The following is a 21,215-nucleotide window of genomic DNA, read 5'->3' on the forward strand; positions in this document are numbered from 1 at the left end:
AACTGGTACATGGCTAGCTCCCAACTCAACTAATCTGCAGGTCAAATGATCTCTACTTCTCAAACTGGGTTACAGATGGCAGTTAGTATCGGCAGCTTACTAGCAAGCAGGTAACAATCTCGATTTCAGTTTGAAAGTAGCCTTTAAAAGATATAAACAACAGCTGATATCATAAACAGTCAGGACAGTGTGTCTATCATCTTTCTAAAAAAAAAATCTACAGCAGTCATTGTTGTAAAAAAAAATCAGGGCATTGCATCTTAGGCATTACTGCCTCACATTACCTCAAGCCTTTACCCTTGTATCTTATCAGCAAGTGTGTTGGTGAAGCACTAAAATCAAACATGTGCCAACAACAATTTCAAGGTAGTTAGGCAGGCCATGAAAAACTGAGACATATTTTTTCTTGCTGGTTGCTATGATTTCCTTCCTCCCAAGTCGTCCTTCCTCCTTTGGTCTGATCGCTTAGGCTCTGCTTTTGCTAAGACCTGCAATTGCTCATTAAATTTGACTTACAAAATTATTTATATTACGATGCACTTTTTCATTTCATGTAACATATTGTGGTTTGATTTTGTGGTCAACCTACGTGAAAACATTAGAAAAATAGAAGGAACTGAATATACAATTTTAGCTGCGATAGGATATAACTAAAGCAGAAGTAAGCAAAAGGAAGATGCTAAAGCAGAACTAGCTATAAGGAACATGCTGATAACACCAAATGATAAGTAACCAGACAGAGGGGCACTCTCTACACCAAAAGGAAACCCAAAAAGAATGTGCAACCAAAAGGATGAAAACTCGAGATATATTTCCTCCTGGTAGTTGCTGTGATCTTCTCCCCTCGTTTCAACCTCTTTCTCCTTTGATTTGATCGCTTAGGTCCCTGCTTTTGCTAAGACCGACAACTGCTCATTAAATTTGCCTTGCGATTTTTATTTCATGTACCGTATTATGGTCAGACTCTGTAGTCATAGTATTTGCAAAAACATCAAGTAAAGCAGAACTTTACTTGTAGTCATAGGAACTGAATATACAATATTAGCTACAATAGTATATAACTAAAGCAGAATCATAACTATAGGAAACATGCTATAACACCAAATCATAGGTATCCTGCTTTGTGACCAGTGTAGATAAAGAAATGAATGTATATGTCAGATACTGGATGTGCATTTGCAAGATGTGGATACTTTGTTAAATCGTTGACGCTGCAAATTAGAAGTTATAGAACAATGAACTGCTGTGGCACAACACGACGCAGGTTTCTGAAAGGGCTCACCTCATAGAAAAGTAAACCCGAAAAGAATGTGCAACCAAAACACAGAAGGTGAAAAGTCATGGGCATCTGAACAGTAAAGCACGACTAAGCTGCACCCCATGTTTTCTCCATGTCGGTGGTAAGACAGGATAGCGTCAATTCTTTTAGTCTTCAGCCACATACTACATACTATACCAAGAACTTAATGTCACTGCTATTTACTCGATATTACTACCTCTGGTTTTAAATATAAGACGTTTCACCTGCTCCGAGGTCATGGTCTGGGAGGCGCGCCGCCGCGGGGTGCGCGCGCTGCTGGTGCCCCGGCTCACCCCGCGGGCGGCCCAGGAACTTGATGCGGTTCAGCTGCTGGTTGCGGCGTGCCCCCCCCCCCCCTCCCCCCTGGGCGAGCCCGACACCCGGTCTGTCGCGCTCTGTGCGGGGCCTGGTGGTGGGTTCTCTTCACAGGGCGCCTACGCCCTCTACCACTACGGCGGTGTGGGCGCGCCTGCGGCTTCCTTCCTTTGGTCTTCCCGTGCCCCATCGCGAGTCAAGTTCTTCGGGTGGCTGCTCACTCAGTCTCGTGTGCATACACGGGACGTGCTGCTGCGCAAGACCATCCTCACTGCGGCGGAGGCCGGGTGCCCCTGCTGCGAGGCGGAGCTTGAGACGGCCCACCACCTCATCTTCGGGTGCCCGTTCGCGGTGCAGTTTTGGCGTAGGATCGGGCTGCCCCCTGCTGCAGGTTCGGTTCGTGCGCTTCATCGGTTCGACGCGTCCCCGGCCGTCAGTGCCAACTCTCCTGCGGGCTTCGTCCTTCTCTGCTGCTGGCGGCTATGGAAGCGTCGAAACGCCATTGTTTTCCAGGGTGACACGATGTCCCTTGCTGCTACACTCAAAGCCTGTCGGGATGATGCAGTGCTTTGGCGTGGCCGGATGAAGACCGACGATCAGTCCCACATCGACGTTTGGTTGTCTGTTCTTAGATGAGCCTGTGAGGCTTGCGGATCCTGAGAGTTGCACTCAGCTCTCGCCCCTCTTGTAACGACTGAATTCTCTGGTGGCTTTTGCCCCATTTACGCAATATATACAGGTGGTGGAAGGGCTCCCCCCCCCCCCCCCCCCCCCCGGTTGAAATATAAGACGTTTTGGTTGGCAGTTTAAATTGAACTACCAAAACAGTCTTACATTTGGGAACAGAGGGTGTAGTATCTTACAGTAAAAGAAGATGCTAAGTTTCAAATCATATATTTGGATTTTTTTTTTATAATCACCCAAATAGGTATCAACAGATGTAGTGAACTTGCCAAAGGAAAACAATCGTGCAAGCCTAAGTATATGAATTCAGTTTTGTGTTTCTATGAACAATGCTTGTAAACCTGAGAAAGCACAACTCACCAGCCTCAATCACATTTACATTTTTGACCTGACACATCAATGGGAACATCCACTTCTTTCAGTCAAAAATGAATGTTTAATAGTCAGAACTGAACATTAGCAACCGCAAACCACTTGCAGTGGTCCACCGCTTCAAATTAAGAAAAATATACTCATGCTTAATACGGTAATTCAGCATCACCATATTATGCTCTAGTGCAGCAGAAAAATTACATCGGACTGATTAGGTTCGTTTTCTTTTACTTGAGAGATGGTTATGTGGAACTTCTGAGTAAAACGTAAGTCTAATCCCAGTGAAAAAATTAACCTATCTTAACCATTATTTTTGCTTAAACATAACTCTTTTAAGAAGGTTTATGAATCTGAAATGCAGGGTGATTTTTTTCCTACTGGCAATGGGCCTAGATATATGTATCATATATGAACCTAGCATCCAATGCATTCATCTCCATATAACTATAACCAGATGTCAACACAAGCATGCACATCTTGCCTAAGTGGTACATTCTTCTCCGTTTTGATCATGAAGTTCAGGAAAAGAAAGTTAACGTACTTCACTTCAAGTCACTGAGCATGAAAAAATAAACAACAGAGACTAGACTGTGGTATTCTCGATTTAGAAGAAACAACCCAGGCACAGCACCCTTCGGAGGCAAAGGCTCGAACGCGGGTGGCGGGCTGGGTGTGCAGCAGGCCACACGCCACTAGCCAACTGGTCTACTCACACATCCAATTTCCATGATATTCAATGGAAGCCTGACAACATCAACATATATGGGGGGGTTCAGGAATCAAATTATCAGTTTCATAGGGAGTTAGCATTTAGCAATGACTAACTGGCATGTAACAGGCATACTACAGAAAACAACCAAATCATCTTAGGCAAAGAACACCAAACAGCTTACACGCAGGCAGGGTGAAAACTATGTTGTGCCATACGCAGTAACCAATTTCCTTGGCCCATTTTTGGTTTTAGTTGGCACTTCCCCTTTGCAAGCGATTGCATAGTCTTCAGCGAGGTGCGGTGCGGCTTCCTTGTGAGGGCATATGAACTTCTCCACGAAAAACTTCTCAGGCCTATTGACTGCAGTATGGAAGCTCAGGTCACGATCTACCAATCCATTTTCCTTGAGGAACTTGAGAACATAGTACCGGGGCCTGACCCGGCCCTCCAGGCTAAGACTGAGAAATATGGGCCGATGAGCAATGTACACGGGTTCCAACCCCACCTCAGAGAAGAGGAACTCGGACCTACGCTTGAGAGATTCCTTCGACTTCTTCAGGATAAACGGAGCCTTACAGAGAGCAATGCTCACTTGGGCATCAGACCACCTGAATGTATTCTTCAAGTAGTCCACTTTGGCGGCAATCTTCTCCTCGCTGAGAAACGCGACAGCCTGTAGCGCTGGCCTGAACATCCCAGCGCCACGAGGCACGCCTAATCTTTCAGCACATGCCACCATCGCGCGGACGCGCTCTGGGTCGGTGGTCAGCATCCTCGGCACAGGGATACACACCTTGACAATATCGCAGTCACTTAGGCCGCACTCCCGCAGGAACACGACATTGGGCTTGATCACCTTGCCGAGGTCCGACGAGAGTAGGCAAGGCGAGCGCTGGAGCGCCCGGAGGAAGTTGTCCAAGGAGCCGAAGAGGGGCAGGTAGTAGTGCGTCTTGGAGACGATGGGCCTGGTTCGGAAGTAGCAGTGGGCAACCGAGACTAGGCGGGCGATCTCAGGACGCGAGAGACCGAGGCCGGCGAGCCCGGCGACGACGGGGGCCAGGGTTTTGTCCACTTTGGCGCAGAGGAACTTCGGGTCTTTGACGACGACGGCGGCGGCATCGGCGCCGGAGAGGCCGAGGCCGGCGAGGAAGGCGAGGACGGCGTCGGGCTTGGTGGGGGACCTAAGGTGGGAGAGCTTCTTGGAGGCCTTGAGGGCTTGGGGCCGGGTGAGGCCGCAGGTGTCGACGAGGTACTCCTCGACGGCAAAGCCACTGGGATTTGGGGAAATGTGGGGCGCGGCGGCGGAGAGGATACGGCGGAGTGGGAAGATGGCATAGGTGGAGGTTGAGGTGGATGGAGAAGAGAGGAGACGGCGGAGCATGGCGCAGCCGGCGCCGGCGGCGATGCAGAGATCTCCGATGGATTGCGTGTCGTGGTTAGTCAGAATGGGCTCTAATGGACTTCTTTTTCTCTGTGTGCGTGGGCTCTACCCACTAATAGATGTTCATTTCTTTCTCATCCTTTTTTCTTCCCTTGTTCTAATGCTATACTGGTTCCCGTGGGCTCTACCCAATAATAATGGACGTCTTTTTCTCTGTGTGCGTGGACACATGGAATCGTCCCGCAGCTGGTGACAATGCTATACTGGTTTCAACTTTTGAAATCTACGTACTGTAGCTTCTGCCACAATAGGAAAGCATATGATATAAGAGTATATCAGAACAGCAATCCATGGAGCACACGGTATCAAATTTCAGCCGATTTCAGGAGCAGCAACCAAACTCCTGGTCTACATATCAGAACAGAACACCATCGATAGTATGCAAAACTTAATTTGCCGGTGAGGCCTGCCTGATGGCCACCCCAACGGTGAAACATGGGGATTCGGAAATTTCAAAAAAGGCTTCTTTGTATATGTACTCCCGATTAACCTGTATGGAAACAAGAGAAAATACCAGGGGCAACGACAAGGAAAGCTGTTTCAAGATCATAAACAGCGGCAATCTGACAACCAAAGCACAAGAACGCCAATACGAGGAAGCACTTACAAACAATCTGTAAACAAGATGACAAGCAGAAAACAGAACATAGAACAGAGGCAAACTGTTAAATGGAACTCTGCAATTCTGCAACTATGAACAGCTAACTGCAAGGCGTGAAATTAACTAATGACATTTTTCGAAAAGGGGCGCTTTATTATTTAAAAGCTTTAAGCATTACACCCGGCCTCTACATAATTAACATGCACGCTGCCAAATAATGTCCTCTCATGCAAACAAAAATTGAAAAAAAAAAGGCGAAATACAAAGAGACAGTAGAGTCCATATAATGCCTAGAGCGTAGGGGGCCAATCCTAAGATCATGCTGCCACCCATGTATGGTAAAAGTAAACCTCGCCGTAGCCTCCAATCGTGTACACACCTCCGTAAATAGGTCTCGATTCTCCTCGCGTTGTAGAGATGACCATAAACGAAGAGTCCCGGTACATCTGTAGATAACCTGCATCAGAGAAGTAATTTTACCATTAAAAACCTTATCATTTCTACATAGCCAAACCGACCAAATAACGGCAAGCGCTCCCACCATGAGAAGAGTTCTAAACCTGTGATAGAACCCATGTAACCAGTTGCTAAATACATTAGCAACACTACAAGGAGGATACAAGCCAGAAGCTATCTGGGTGACTGACCATATAGAACAAGCCAATTTGCATTGGAAGAATAAATGTTTTATTGTCTCATCATGGTGACAAAAAACACACTGCGGACTTCCATGCCAATTAATTAACTAATGACATGAATCAATGAGAAAAGGAGAGGCAGAAATGCAGAACTTCACTTACGAAATCAAACAATGGCCAAGAGGCAAATCTAGATCAGATTAAAATACATGGATTTCTTACTAAGAAATAATAAATCCACCAGGTTGAAAGAGGAACAGTTCTCCAAAAAAAAATCAAAATCAAAGAGTAAGCCAAGTTTGAGGCTACATGGCTTTCTTAGTGGAAGGGGAGCATCAGTTCACTGTGCTGGCTCATCACTGAACAAGGGGAAAAATGGAACTGACAACACATAATTCGTTCAGCCATGATTTGGAAAAATATAATTAGATGAGATCATTCAACCATGTCATCCAGGCTGGCAAGAAGTTCGGCTACTTACAGGTACATGCACGCACTTTGTTTTGTCAGACATGCTCCGGCTCACCGCTGAGGGGGTGACCCAGATAAATCGTGAACTACTACCCACCATGCCCAGACCCGACCGTCACCGTCACGCTTGGCTTCTTCCCACACTGCGACCCCCACCTCCTCACCATGCTCTCCCAATCCCAGGGTGATAGAAGGTGGCTCATAGTCCCACAGTGCCCGATGCGTTTGTCATCAACTTGGGCACCAGACGGAGTCATTGAGAGCAATGGGCCCAGACCCGACCGTCACCGTCACGCTTGGCTTCTTCCCACACTGCGACCCCCACCTCCTCACCATGCTCTCCCAATCCCAGGGTGACAGAAGGTGGCTCATAGTCCCACAGTACCCGATACATTTGTCATCAACTTGGGCACCAGACGGAGTCATTGAGAGCAATGGGGTGCTGAGCGAGGGTCGAGCACAGCACCATGTGGTCACCAACTCCATAGCAGCAAGGTTGTTGGTGGCACCCTCGTCATGCCCAAGATGGAGTGCCGCATAGGCCCGACACCGAAGACGGTGCACGAGGCAAGGAATCCGGCCAAGTACCGGGAGTTCATGGAGGCATACCATGCCGCTGAAAACAGCAGGGAGAGAGCCCTCGAGTCCTTCAAGATCCACCACTATCTCTATTTCTATGAGTTTGGGTTGTCTGTTGCCTCCCCTCCATAGCTGTAATTTCCTCTCCTTCCCATCTTATTTCTCCTTCAGTTTTGATCGCCTAGGTTCTGCTTTTGCTAAGACCTGCAATCATTCATTGAATTTGTCTTGCCACATTTTTTCGTATTTTCCACTTTGTTATTTCATATAACATATTAATGGTCACAATTCATAGTCGCAGTCTTGCAAAAGTAATATATAAATGGAAGGAGCTGAAGATTACACTATTAACTGCAACAGAATAGAAGGAACTGGATTTATATGTCAGATAGTGAATGTGGATGCTGATTAAAATTGTTGTAGATGAAAGTTAGAAACTATGTGAACATAAACTGCTGTGACACAGCACAATGCTGGTTTCCAAGGGGTCACCTCACAGCAACCAGACAGAAGGGACCCCTTGTTTTCTCCATAACAGCAGTAAGACTACACAGAACTTAGTGTCTCTACTTACTATTTATTGGATAGTAGTATCTTACAGCAAAACAAAATGCTAAGTTTTAAATCATATCTTTGGATTTCGAGAATCACCCCAATAGACTGTATGCTGAGTAACTGTGATGAGGGAATGCACTGCATAGAGAAGCAGATCTCAGCAGATAAACAAAAAAAATATTGCAGTGTTACACAGAAAGAGAAGGCAGTCGCATCTGGAATAATAGATAATACAGTGTATAAGGCAGATCTCTGTGTGATAGAGGCCATAAATATAAAAATACCAGTAAAGTGTTCTTGTGAGTCTACAGTGTGAAACAGGGCCTTACAGATGAGAGTTGATCCCTGGCTATTGTTGGCACTATTTGATAACATAAAGTCGGTAATGAAAATACTACTTGGAGGTGCAGGGCATAAGAAACATGATGGCACATTGAGACTGTTTATACCTGGAAAATTTTCCAGCAGGTGTGTGCAGAGGCATGGATTCGACAGCTCCACCAGTTGAATCTTAATCAGACGACAAAGAGTATTGACCTGGCGAGACCTTACATAATATCACTGCATATTAGTAGAACAAAAGAAAACTGAGCTATTATCTGTTTTTTCTTCTATCTTCCATTAAATGTGGTAACTATCTCATACTGAAGTACTAACTTCCTCTGCTCCAGAATTAGTTACCTGGGTTACAAATTTACAAAAGAACCAGTTTGGTCAACTTAATTATTCTTAGGCGCATGGAATTGAAGCATACTATTACTATTCAACACAATCATAAGAAAATATTTGTGGTTCTCTGAATACAACCACTCAGCCACACGATGGAAGAATCATGTTTTTCCTATAGTACACAAGAAGTATTTGTCCTTGTGTGGCAGTACATCAGTTGCATCAACGAAAAGTAGATTCATATATATCAGAGGGACATTATGCTGAGTGGAGAACTGGCATTACTCCCACTTCAGTAAAATGCATATAGTCTACTTCAGTGGCAGCACCATGAGGACCAAGGATGTAAATTAATGGATAAATTGGACATACATACATAAACTTCGGTATATATAGATAAGGATATTTTATATAACTACCTAGCTGTCGAGAATGTCTACGTTGAGAAGCTTAGTGCCATTTTCTTTTATTCCAGATTAACATGTCAATTGATCTCAGAATGCAGTCTTCCCCTGATACATTAACAAGCTCGACCAGACAGAACTGGCCCTGCAAACCATATATGCCGAACATGCAGAAGGAATATAAGATATGTGTAAATAGAGTAAGGAATACTCTCTATTTGAATGAAGTGACCTTCCATGCATACATATTTCTGATTTGCTATACTTGAGGAGTCCTGAAAAATTGGCATTTGTGGTTGTGATGGTTAAATAGTATGGAGACAATAGGTCGAAGGTCCTTGCTAAACAAAACAATTTACAACTTTTTATGTTAGGATGGACACAACAGGTCGAAGGTCTCAGTGTCATTTCAAGGCAGCAAACTGGGATGAATTTTGTTGCAAAATATATTCTTAAATCTACAATTTCACTGAATTGTAGACAGATATGAAGAAAACAACTTTTGCCCTCAGTGTAGGTTGTAGTGGGAAAATCGCATATCCTTTTCTTCTTCATATGTTCACAAGAATAAATGTTAGTTCAACCTTCATTGGATTCGCTTGTTATACAAAGCACGTCCATTGGTTTATTCTGACAATTAATGAGGGATGCTCATGATAAGACTGATTTATGTGTAGAAATTTGAAAAATTCCAAACTAAAGAAAGGTCAACTATGGTATTTAGGAACGAATACGGAGGAAGAAAATAAAAGGTTAAAAAAGAACTGACATCAATTAGAAATATATATCCAAGCATAATGTAAATACTGAACATTGAACTGCAAACTTTAGTACTAACTGTCACAACATTTGTAAGAATAATCCAAATACTGAACATTGACTGCAAACTTAGTACTAACTGAAATATGATGCAACTGAAAAGAAAGTGAAATCAAAAGGGAACATGCTAGATAAACGTTGCCATGAAAGGAGACCACACTGATATTTTGAAGGATCTTCTCTAAGGAATGACAACAACAGCATATCAGGGTTCAGGAATCAATTTATCAGTTACAGCAAGAGTTAGCAATGAGCAAACTGGCATGTAACAAACACACTACAAAAGAGAGCAAACATCCAGTTAGGCATAGAACACCAAGGCAGGAGTTACCAGCTTACTACGCAGAGTGAAAACTTTGTTGCGCCATACACACGTTACGAATTTTCATAGCCTGTTCCTGGTTCATCTAAATCTGAAATTTGTTGAAACTTCCCCTTTGCAAGCAGTTGCGTAGTCTTCAGCGAGGTGCGGTGCAGCTTCCTTGTGAGGGCATATGAGCTTCTCCGCAAATACTTTCTCAGTCATCTTGACCGCATAAAATAAGCTCAAGTCACGATCTAGCAGTCCATTTTGCTTGAGAAACTTGATAACATAGTACCGGGGTCTGAGTCGACCCTCCATGCTATAAGAAAGTATTTCCGGTCGATAAGCAATGTACACGGGTTCCAGCCGCACCTCAGAGAACAAGAACCCGGCCCTGCGCTTCAGAGATTCCTTTGACTTCCTCAGCAGACGTGGATACTTGCGCACAGCAACGCTCGCTTCGGCATCAGACCACCTGAAGGTATTCTTCAAGTAGTCCACTTTGGCGGCAATCTTCTCCTTGCTTTGGAATGCGACAGCATGTAGCGCTTCTCTGAACATCCCAGAGCCACGGGGCACGCCTATACCTTCGGCGCATGCCACCATCGCCCAGACGCGCTCCGGGTTAGCGGTGAGCAACCTCGGCGCATGGATACACAGCTGGGCAATATCACAATCACCTAGCCCGCACTCCCTCAGGAACACAACATTGGGCTTGATAACCTTGTCGAGGTTCAAATACAACAGGCGGGATGAGTTCTTGAGCAGCCGGAGGAAGTTGTGGAAGGAGCCGAAGAGGGGCAGGTAGTACTGCAGCCTGGAGAGCATGGCTCTACGGCGGAAGTGGTCGGGGGTGAGCGAGAGGAGGCGGGCGATGTCGGAACGCGACAGGCCGAGGCCGGTGAGCCCATCGACCAGCGGGGCCAGGGTTTTGTCCACTTTGGCGCATAGGAGCTGCGGGTCTTTGGCGACGGCGGCGGCGGCATCGGCGCCGGAGAGGCCGAGGCCGGAGAGGAAGGCGAGGACGGCGTTGGGTTTGGCGGGGGACTTGAGGTGGGAGAGCTTGGTGGAGGCCTTGAGGGCTTGGGGCCGCGTGAGGCCGCAGGCGTGGACGAGGTACTCCTCGACGGCGAAGCTACTGGGGTTCGGGGAAATGGGGGCCGCGGTGGTGGAGGGGAGGCGGCGGAGTGGGGAGATGGCAGAGGTGGAGGAAGAAGAGAGGATATAGGAAACGACGCACTTCCTGAGGCGGAGCATGGCGCAGGCGGACGGCGGCGGCGGCGACGGCGGACGGCGGCGCGACAGAGATATTTCCGACGGATTGCGATTGCTACTGCGATCTCACTGGAGTAGTTGCTTTGGTCCGCCGTAGCGAGTGACCTAGTCAATATGGGCTGCATGGGCCGGGTTTTGATAGGCCTGCTATATGGTGTTGGTATCCAGATTATTTTGTTTATCATCCATTTTTCTTCTCTTTTCATGGGTTTTTTTTTTGTTCTCGGCAGTGACATCTTATTAATTTGAGAGAAAATAGGTATTATGGAATAATTCTCTCATTCATATGGGATATTTTTTATCTGACATAATAACTTTTACAAGCACAGTGAAAATTTAATCAAATTGCCTGGACAATGCAATATAAACTCCCTCTGATTCATACTACTTGTCGCAGTTAGTACAACGTTGTAGTAATACTGCAACGAGTAATATGGATCGGATGGAGCCTTAAAATTTTATCTATATCTTTGGCACTACTTAAAAATGCAGACCTTTTTTTCACTAGTGGATACTTTGTTATCAATAGCAGATTTTTATTCCTTTGAGATAAATAAAAGGTTTACATGGAATGTTTTTTGTATGGTGAAATAATTATTATAATAGAGTGAATATTTTATTTGAAATACATAAATAAATTGTATACAATGAAGTAGTATAAATCTTAAGAAAAAAAATACATATTGGGTATTTCAATCAATCTAAAAATAGAAATAGATAACACTTCTATTTGACATGCATGATCATTTTTGTGAGCTGTGAGATGTATCTCAAGAGAAAATAAATCTACAAACGGGACATTTTTACAAGTAAAAAAGTAGCATAAATTTTTTATTTGTCATAAATGTGAACTTTTTTAGCATATAGTTTTTTATAGAGGGGGGTATATTTTGGAAAACTTTTGTTGGAAAAAATATTTGTTCAATATTTTATAATAATTTTGAATTTACTATGTTATAGTATCATTTTCAATAAACATGATGGTAAATACATTTTATTACGTAGATTTTTTTTGATGAAAATAATATAATCTAGAATTATATGTGCTAAGGACGTCTCTAGGGGCGTAGCCATTAATTCTCCTCCAAATGTCAGAAAGACAATACATGCACAAATACGACCGCCCAGTAGGCTCCCCAAACCTAGCCCATATGTCTAGGCGCTCACAAATACAAAATATATGTCAGGATGAAAATGGGACTGTCTGCCTAGACACGCAAGCCCCACTCCCAAACTGACAAAATCCCCCCTGCCCTCTTCCTCCTGTCCTCCTTTGTTCCTTCATTGTCCGTGCCTGACACCATCCGACGGCCACCCTGGAGCACTGCCCCTAACACGGTCACTACCCCCCAACACACTCATCGCCCCGGTATGCCCTAGACCACCTGGATGGATTCACCTCGCATGCCATGTGTCCGACAGATTGCCCAACCATGTTTTGACTTTCTTTTTTGTACATTTACAAGGCACACGATGGACATTGCGGATGAGTTCATTTACAATGAATTCTTCAAATCGTCATATGGCGACATTTAAGACGACTGAGTTGATGATGATGTGAGTATCCTCGAAGCGATGAAGAAGGAAGATGAATATGTTTTCAACTAAGGGATTCATGATGTCCTTGGCAAAAATAATTGAACTATGTCCTCGTAACACTAAACAATGTACTTCCAAATTTAAACAATGTATTTCTATGTTTAAACTATGTATGTCGAATATTCAGATTAGCTGCTTGAACAAATGACAAATGGGCAAAAGATATGCCGAACAAATAGGGGAGGATGTCATGCTCGGGAAAATATCTGGTGCACCGGAGCTTGTGGTGCAGAATAGGTATCTCTGATGTAGCCCTTTTCGATCCAGAATTTTAGTTGTCGGCAATCTCTCTTCATGTGAAACTTGCAAAAAAAAGGTCACTGAAAGAGGTCACCAACAGCTGCACTCTCACAAGCCGTCGTGTCCGAATGATCTGGTTACTGAAAGAGGTCATGAACTATTGGTACTCTCTTCGATGCATATTACTTGCTGCTCAAAGGGATATATTTAGGCCTTTAGCGTTTGAGCGACAAATACTTCATGTAAGTATACTAAGAGGAGGTTTTATGGCTCTCGGGTGCCACGCACTGGCACCCCTATATGAATATAGCACTAAAAATATATATCAGGAAATTTTAAAAAATTATGAAATTTTGGAATATCAAACCTGGGTGCCCATTGTACACACGTGTTCAGTTTCGTGGGGAATGGATGCCCGTGGCAATCTCGGTAAAAAGGTAAAAAAATCCTATGTATGGGGAAGAAATTAGATGGATCCTATGTCGGACCGTATTTCCTTCGCCAAGACGAAGGCGGTGCTTGGGCGATGCCAAAGGATGTATGACAACATGAAGTTTGCGTTTGCCAGAGCCTACAACGAGATCAACGACGGGATTTAGGCAGCGGTAAAGGAGGAGGCAACAAAGGCCGTCTCCTTGGCGCACCAGTGCGACGACGTCTAAGTGAAGGCTGGCGTCATGTCAGCTCTCACGCAGCGTAGCTTCTATTCCATGTGAAAGTGCATGTAGCCCCTATGTGTGGTTTTGGTAATCAGTGACAATTTCTATGGACTAATATGTTTGAGTCAATTTCAGGGTTATAGCAACTTAAGCCTTTTTTTCCAAGCAAAACCAACATATGCAAAACAACAGCCCATTGATGAACAAAAACAAAGAAAAACCAAAAAAATGAAGTTTCCTAACGGAGAATGAATTAGTTAATGAACACAATAATTATAAAAATTGTACACAATGTACATAAAGTTGTGCATTTGTACAATATAAAAGAATAAGTGACATCAGTATTACCCTTATAAAAGAACAGAAAATTAAAACAAAATAAAAACAAAAATGACATAAAAAAATAAAAAAAATAAAAATAAAAATGAGTTTTCTATGGAAGAATGAATTCATGGCATTGGTATTACCCTTTTAGAAGGAAGAAAACAAAAAATGAAAATGGTTTTTTTTAATTTTCTAAGAAAGAATGAAACCATTTAAGAAGAAAGAAAATTTTAAAAAAACCTTTAATAAGTTGCACACAACTTTGCACTGAAATTGCACTTTTTTGAAATACGCATAGAATAAGTATATAATAGTGCAATTTTCGCATTGTACTATAATTACACACATATTATTTAGTACTTACATTTATACTTACACACACAAAAAAAAGATTATGTTTTCTAAGAAGGAATGCATTAGTGGCATTGGTATTAAAAGAAACTTTAAGAAACTTAATGTCCTGGCATAACTTAAAACATGAGCTTAGAAAATTAAGATAAACCAAAGTGTGCGACAGGGAACGAACTTGGGACCTCACGCCAGTCTACCATTTCGGTAGCCACTATATTAACTGAGATTTGGTGTCCAAAAAGGTAGCCCGGTCTATATGAACCATAAGCCGCGATATATTTTTTAAATCGGATCTCATTTACTTTTTGGATTTTTTAGAAACGCGATCATTTAAAAATCTGTGATTAAAAGAAACTAGAACATTTTGTGAAAATGTGGAAGTTTTTTGGGAAATAGGAAATGAACAAAATTGAAAATGATAACATTTTTTGAAATTGTGAACAACTTTTGGGAAATGCGACATTTTCAAATTTGTGATTTTAAAAAATAAAACATGATTTTTTTGGGAATCTCAAAATTTTGTTTTAGAAAGGAAAAAACATTGAAAAGTAGAACATTTCGAAAAACAGGAACAAAACTGAGAACACGAACATTTTAGAAAACTACAAACAATTTTTTTAAAGTGCGAACATTATTTTGAAATTCTCCAAACATTTATTGAATTTGTGAACAACTGTTGAAATCAAGAATATTTTTTGAATTTGGGAACAAATTTTGTAACCTCATCATCCTGATTACACTGTTTGCCACCCGACTACGCTGCCGCTCGTGATATTTAGAAGCAGGAAATGTATAAGGGTCAGCTACTGTATCGATGGAAGAAAACTTGCGTTCGTTTGCCGTGCCTACATGTATACGAATGCACACACACTTGTTATCAAGAAACATGTTTTCTCAAACATGGTAAAAATAAACAGATTTTGGAAATCTTGTTCATCAGGAACTTTTATTGAATTTGTGAATTTTTTTGCGAAAATAAACAGAAAATAATAAAAATAAACATGAAAAACAAAAAATTGAAAAATAAAATATTAAAAGGGAAACCTGTCAGAAAAGCGATTTAGGAACCTTCTGAAAGGTTCCCAAAACCGGAGCCTTCTGCCTATCCGGACACCCTATGTTAAACATGGTCTAGTATTGGATATTATTGAAATGAACCAACCTTTTGCAAGAAGGTGGGGATGCCCATGGTAGGCATCCATGTCAGGTTTGAACGATTTCCGACTTCGTATGCAAGTTGCGACACGTCCGGTCATTTTATCGACTTTTTTGACCAAGAAAACTCCAGAAAATGCAAAAATTATCGAAAACCAAAACAACTTGGTATGATGTCTTGAAATTATCATACATGGTCATGAAAAAAAATTAAGGCCATTTCAAGGATGTGGAGAGACAACATGCTCTCAGACGAAGCCTTCTAGCATACCTAGACACCCTCCGTTAAACATGGTTTAGTTTTAGAAATTCTTGAACTTACCCCAACTTTTGCAAGCGCATGGCTATGGTAGGCATTCATGCCAGGTTTGAACGATTTTCGACACCTTATGCAAGTTGCGACACGTCTGACCATTTTTTTACCGAGAAAACTCTAGAAAATGCAAATATTGTCAAAAACCAAAATAACTTGGCATGGTGCCTTGAATTGGTCATACAAGGCATAGAAAAAAATTAGGGTCATTTGAAGGATATCGGGAAACATCCTGCTCTCAGACGAAGCCTTCTGGCCTAGCCGGGCACCCTCCGTTGGACATGGTCTATGTTTGTACATCCTTCAAATGATCCCAAATCTTGCAAGTAGGTGGGAATGCCCATGGTAGGCATCCAGGTTAGATTTGAATGATTTCCAAAATTGTATGCAAGTTGTGACACGTTCGGCCATTTATGAGCTTTTTTGCCCGAGAAAACTCCAGAAAATGCAAAATTTGTCAAAAAATAAAACAACTTGGCATGGTGCCTTTAATTGGTCATATAAGCTCATGGAAATAAATATTGGCGTCATTTGATGGATGCCAAAAAAATGTGCTCTCAAATGGAGATTTCTGTCCTAGCCGACCACCCTCCGTTGAACATGGTGTTTTTTTGGACATCCATGACCCAAATTTCTAAAATTTGAACCATGATGGAAGCAAAATGTACAATTAGAGTGCCCAATTTTTACTGTGATTGGAAACGAGAATATTATATTACATTGGACTCATGTATCTATCTCTTTTCTTTCGGAAACATGTATCTATCTCATGGAAGCAGATTCTCTAACTGAGCTATGATGGACGAAAATAATAATTATATAGATAACATTTTATGTTAAGTCGATGCATATTTTAATTCCTTGCAAAAAAATAACAGAAGCATATTTTAGTTGCACCACGAGTAAATTCTCGAATTGATTAAAACATGATTTCATTGTGTTGAAAACGCGTGTTGCCTCAAAGAAAATTTGGTATGCATCGGAAGCAAGCAAATTCCCTGTTCGAGATGTGATGGGATAAATAATTCTATCCAACACAAAACAACTTTTGGTTAAGTTCGAACATATTTTAAATTTTAAGCAATTTGATTAACTAAAGGAAGCACATTTTCATGACGGTGGAAGCAAATTTAATATGCGTCTGAGTTTACTACCATATATGGCGTACAAATTAGAACCAATTCCGCATGATTTTAGGAGCGCACTTAATTTCCGCTGGACAGTTTTAGGGAACAAATTGGAACCAGTTCCATTTGTTATGTGCAAACTGAAGGAAATATGCCCTAGAGGCAATAATAAAGTTATTATTTATTTCCTTATATCATGATAAATATTTATTATTCATGCTAGAATTGTATTAACCGAAAACATAATACTTGTGTGAATACATAGACAAACAGAGTGTCACTAGTATGCCTCTACTTGACTAGCTCGTTGATCAAAGATGGTTATGTTTCCTAGCCATAGACATGAGTTGTCATTTGATTAACGGGATCACATCATTAGGAGAATGATGTGATTGACTTGACCCATTCCGTTAGCTTAGCACTCGATCGTTTAGTATGTTGCTATTGCTTTCTTCATGACTTATACATGTTCCTATGACTATGAGATTATGCAACTCCCGTTTACCAGAGGAACACTTTGTGTGCTACCAAACGTCACAACGTAACTGGGTGATTATAAAGGTGCTCTACAGGTGTCTCCAAAGGTACTTGTTGGGTTGGCGTATTTCGAGATTAGGATTTGTCACTCCGATTGTCGGAGAGGTATCTCTGGGCCCACTCAGTAATACACATCACTATAAGCCTTGCAAGCATTGTAACTAATGAGTTAGTTGCGGGATGATGTATTACGGAACGAGTAAAGAGACTTGCCGGTAACGAGATTGAACTAGGTATCGAGATACCGACGATCGAATCTCGGGCAAGTAACATACCGATGACAAAGGGAACAACGTATGTTGTTATGCGGTCTGACCGATAAAGATCTTCGTAGAATATGTGGGAGCCAATATGAGCATCCAGGTTCCGCTATTGGTTATTGATCAGAGAGGTGTCTCGGTCATGTCTACATAGTTCTCAAACCCGTAGGGTCGGCACGCTTAACGTTACGATGACAGTTATATTATGAGTTTATATGTTTTGATGTACCGAAGGTTGTTCGGAGTCCCGGATGTGATCACGGACATAACGAGGAGTCTCGAAATGGTCGAGACATAAAGATTGATATATTGGAAGCCTATGTTTGGATATCGGAAGTGTTCCGGGTGAAATCGGGATTTTTCCGGAGTACCGGGAGGTTACCGGAACCCCCCGGTAACTTAATGGGCCTTAGTGGGCCTAGGTGGAAGAGAGGAGAGGAGGCCAGGGCAGGGCCGCACGCCCCTCCCCCCAGTCCGAATAGGACAAGGAGAGGGGGGCGGCGCCCCCCCTTTCCTTCCTCCCCTCCACCTCTTCCCCCTCTCTCTCCTATTCCAACATGGAAAAGGGGGGAGTCCTACTCCCGGTAGGAGTAGGACTCCTCCTGGCGCGCCTCTCCCCTTTGGCCGGCCGCCCCCCCCCTTGCTCCTTTATATACGGGGGCAGGGGGCACCTCTAGACACACAATTGATCATTGATCTCTTAGCCGTGTGCGGTGCCCCCCTCCAGCATATTACACCTCGCTAATATCGTAGCGGTGCTTAGGCGAAGCCCTGCGTCGGTAGAACATCATCATTGTCACCACGCCGTTGTGCTGACAAAACTCTCCCTCAACACTCGGCTGGATCGGAGTTCGAGGGACGTCATCGAGTTGAACGTGTGCTGAACTCGGAGGTGCCGTGCGTTCGGTACTTGATCGGTTGGATCGTGAAGACGTACGACTACATCAACCGCGTTGTGTTAACGCTTCCGCTTTCGGTCTACGAGGGTACGTGGACAACACTCTCCCCTCTCGTTGCTATGCATCACCATGATCTTGCGTGTGCGTAGAATTTTTTTTGAAATTACTACGTTCCCTAACACAAACTATCTATGAAAAGCCACGTTCTCAAGTCAAATCCAACAAGCCAAAGCTTTCTCATTAGTAGTCTGAGAAAATAAACAATAATAAGAGTAAAAGAAGTATTTATGCATAACAAGTGAGTTGTCTCCTAGTTGGTTATAGTGGGTGAAAATAAACCATAACGTCTGGAGTTCAAATCCTACCCCATACCCCTATTTTTTGAGGGTTAAAAAAAGAAAAGAAATGGGCCAGGCCCAGGAGGAGGGGTGTGTGGCGGGCGGATCGGCTGTGTACGTCAGTACGTGTCACATACGAAAGGTGGGTGTACGTTATGGTCAAATAATCATGCTGCCCTTTAAAAAAAAGGTACAAACATTACATCAACTTATGCGTAAAGCCCCAGGGTTGAGTCGGTTGACATGAGTAACTAGCAATACGTCTGGAAAATATCAACCAAACTAGGCACATCTTTTTTGTGCAGGACGTGAAGTAGTAGAAGTAAAAAAAAATCAAAATGCCCCATCTGGTATCCAGTTCTGCATACCAAGGCTGCAGTTGTACAAGTAGAGCAATTATTCAGACAAGATCAGCAAGGACATGAGCACAATTATTCTGCAAATTAATTCCGTGTGCGTGCAGATCGGATCAGCACGGAGAATCATCGCAGGCTGGCTTGGAATCATCACCTTTTTTTGCAGATGATTTTGTGGTATTATTCCTTGCAGTTGCAGGGCTGAACCATGAACGCGGGAAGATCTATGTCGGAACTCAACCTACTGATCCGTTTCGCAATTTTTTTAAAAAGGTGATGATTGCAAGCCTGCTCGCTATGCTATGAATTTCCCGCGAGAATGGTCCACATTGATCAGCTTGGGGCTAAGCTATGAATTTCAATAATGGACCAGCTTGGGTAGATGCAGAAATGTTTATTCCGCACGTAGCTTGTCAGAAATAATTGTGCGTGCCAATTGATTTCCTGCGAGAATGGTCCACATTGATCAAGCACGGCTGCAACGGGTTGTCACTTGCACATTGCCGCCACTGTCTTAATAGAAGCATGCAGCAGGCTAAAAACCTAGGTTACCCAACAAATCAAGATGATGTGTTTTCGGCTTGAGGTTGCTCGGTATGCGGTCGAGATGAGAGGACCCCCTAGACTCTGCAATCTGCATGAACTGCCTGTAAATGATTTTTTGTGGTATCCTAGTCTCTGATGATCCTAGTATCTCTGCCACTCGTCTTTAGATGATATTATTCCTTTCCTTGTATGATTGGATTAGGCCAGCTTCGTTGGTGGTAGGTCACTGCTGATAAACGCATCACCAGTACTAGCCTACTCGTACTAGTAGCATACTAGCTAACAGTACCAATTCTTTGTCTGAAATTACTAATAAATTGTGGCTGCCACACGTGTCAACTGATTTTTCCGTTGGGCCCACAAAACCAGCAGCCGCACGGGTTGTCACTAATAATAATACAAACCACCGTCATGCCGAGTAGCGAATCTTGGAAGAAAAATAAGGGGGGCTCAAAGTTAACTGTGTGTAGAAAAAGTTAGAAACTCTCAATTCTTTAGTCCAAAATATGGTCAAAATTTTGATACAAATACTAGCAATTTTTCTTTTCCAATATTTGGAGGGGGGGGGGGGGGGGGGGCTCAAGCCTGTCGAAGCCCCCCTGTTCGATTCGCCACTGGTCATGCCCTAATTTTCTGGTCATTGGAAGAGGTCATGGCCAATTGCTAATAAATTGTGGCTGCCACACGTGTCAACTGATTTTTCCGTTGGGCCCACAACACCAGCAGCCGCACGGGTTGTCACTAATAATAACTAGTAGAGTGCCCGTGCGTTGCCACGGGCTCTTGAAATAGTTTACCAGAGTTATATGTTAAAATCCACACATACAAACAATATAACACAAACTGAAGTCCATTATTGCAATGTAACAAGCTGAGTGATGTTACAACTTAACATCTATTACAAAAATACTAATATCTAGATGATGCGCTTAAGAAATTCTTTCACAATATCAGGAAAGTTTCCTCTAGCTTCATTCCCGCGATGTTTTAGCAAGTATAATAAAAAATGCTTCCTCAATTCATACCCATCCTGCAGAAAAAATAAATGTAGTTAGTATGAAAAATTCACGGAGAAGGTCTTAAAACATGTAACCCACAATACTCACCGCGCAAACCGGCTTGACCAATTCTTTACCGTTCCACCAGAGCATAAAATGAAAAACAAAATAGCCAGACACATTCCTGGAAAACTTTCAATTAATATTATAAATAATATAATGATAACAAAAGTAAATATTCTTGTTATGAATTCATTACCCGTCTATACTCGTTGGAACACCGGCCGGAAATAAACGATGCCATTTAGATATATCAAAATTCCACCCAGGCAGCTTTATTTCGAGTGCTTCTTTGAAATCCCTTGAAAAACTTT

At 42.8% G+C, this 21,215-nt stretch overlaps 2 protein-coding genes across 2 annotated transcripts; both read right to left on the reverse strand.

Moving 5' to 3' along the window:
• Positions 1-3,380: 3,380 nt before the first annotated feature.
• On the reverse strand, positions 3,381-5,085 carry LOC109767667 (transcription termination factor MTERF15, mitochondrial-like). Its single transcript, XM_020326399.4, has one exon. The coding sequence runs from the start codon at positions 4,762-4,764 to the stop codon at positions 3,583-3,585; it is 1,182 nt and encodes a 393-aa protein (XP_020181988.1). The 5' UTR covers positions 4,765-5,085; the 3' UTR covers positions 3,381-3,582.
• Positions 5,086-9,667: 4,582 nt separating this feature from the next.
• Positions 9,668-11,262, reverse strand: LOC109767664 (uncharacterized). The gene has a single exon (XM_020326398.4). The coding sequence runs from the start codon at positions 11,119-11,121 to the stop codon at positions 9,964-9,966; it is 1,158 nt and encodes a 385-aa protein (XP_020181987.1). The 5' UTR covers positions 11,122-11,262; the 3' UTR covers positions 9,668-9,963.
• Positions 11,263-21,215: the final 9,953 nt, after the last annotated feature.

Source organism: Aegilops tauschii, chromosome 5 (assembly GCF_002575655.3).
Source record: "Aegilops tauschii subsp. strangulata cultivar AL8/78 chromosome 5, Aet v6.0, whole genome shotgun sequence".
NCBI classification, from domain to species: Eukaryota; Viridiplantae; Streptophyta; class Magnoliopsida; order Poales; family Poaceae; genus Aegilops; species Aegilops tauschii.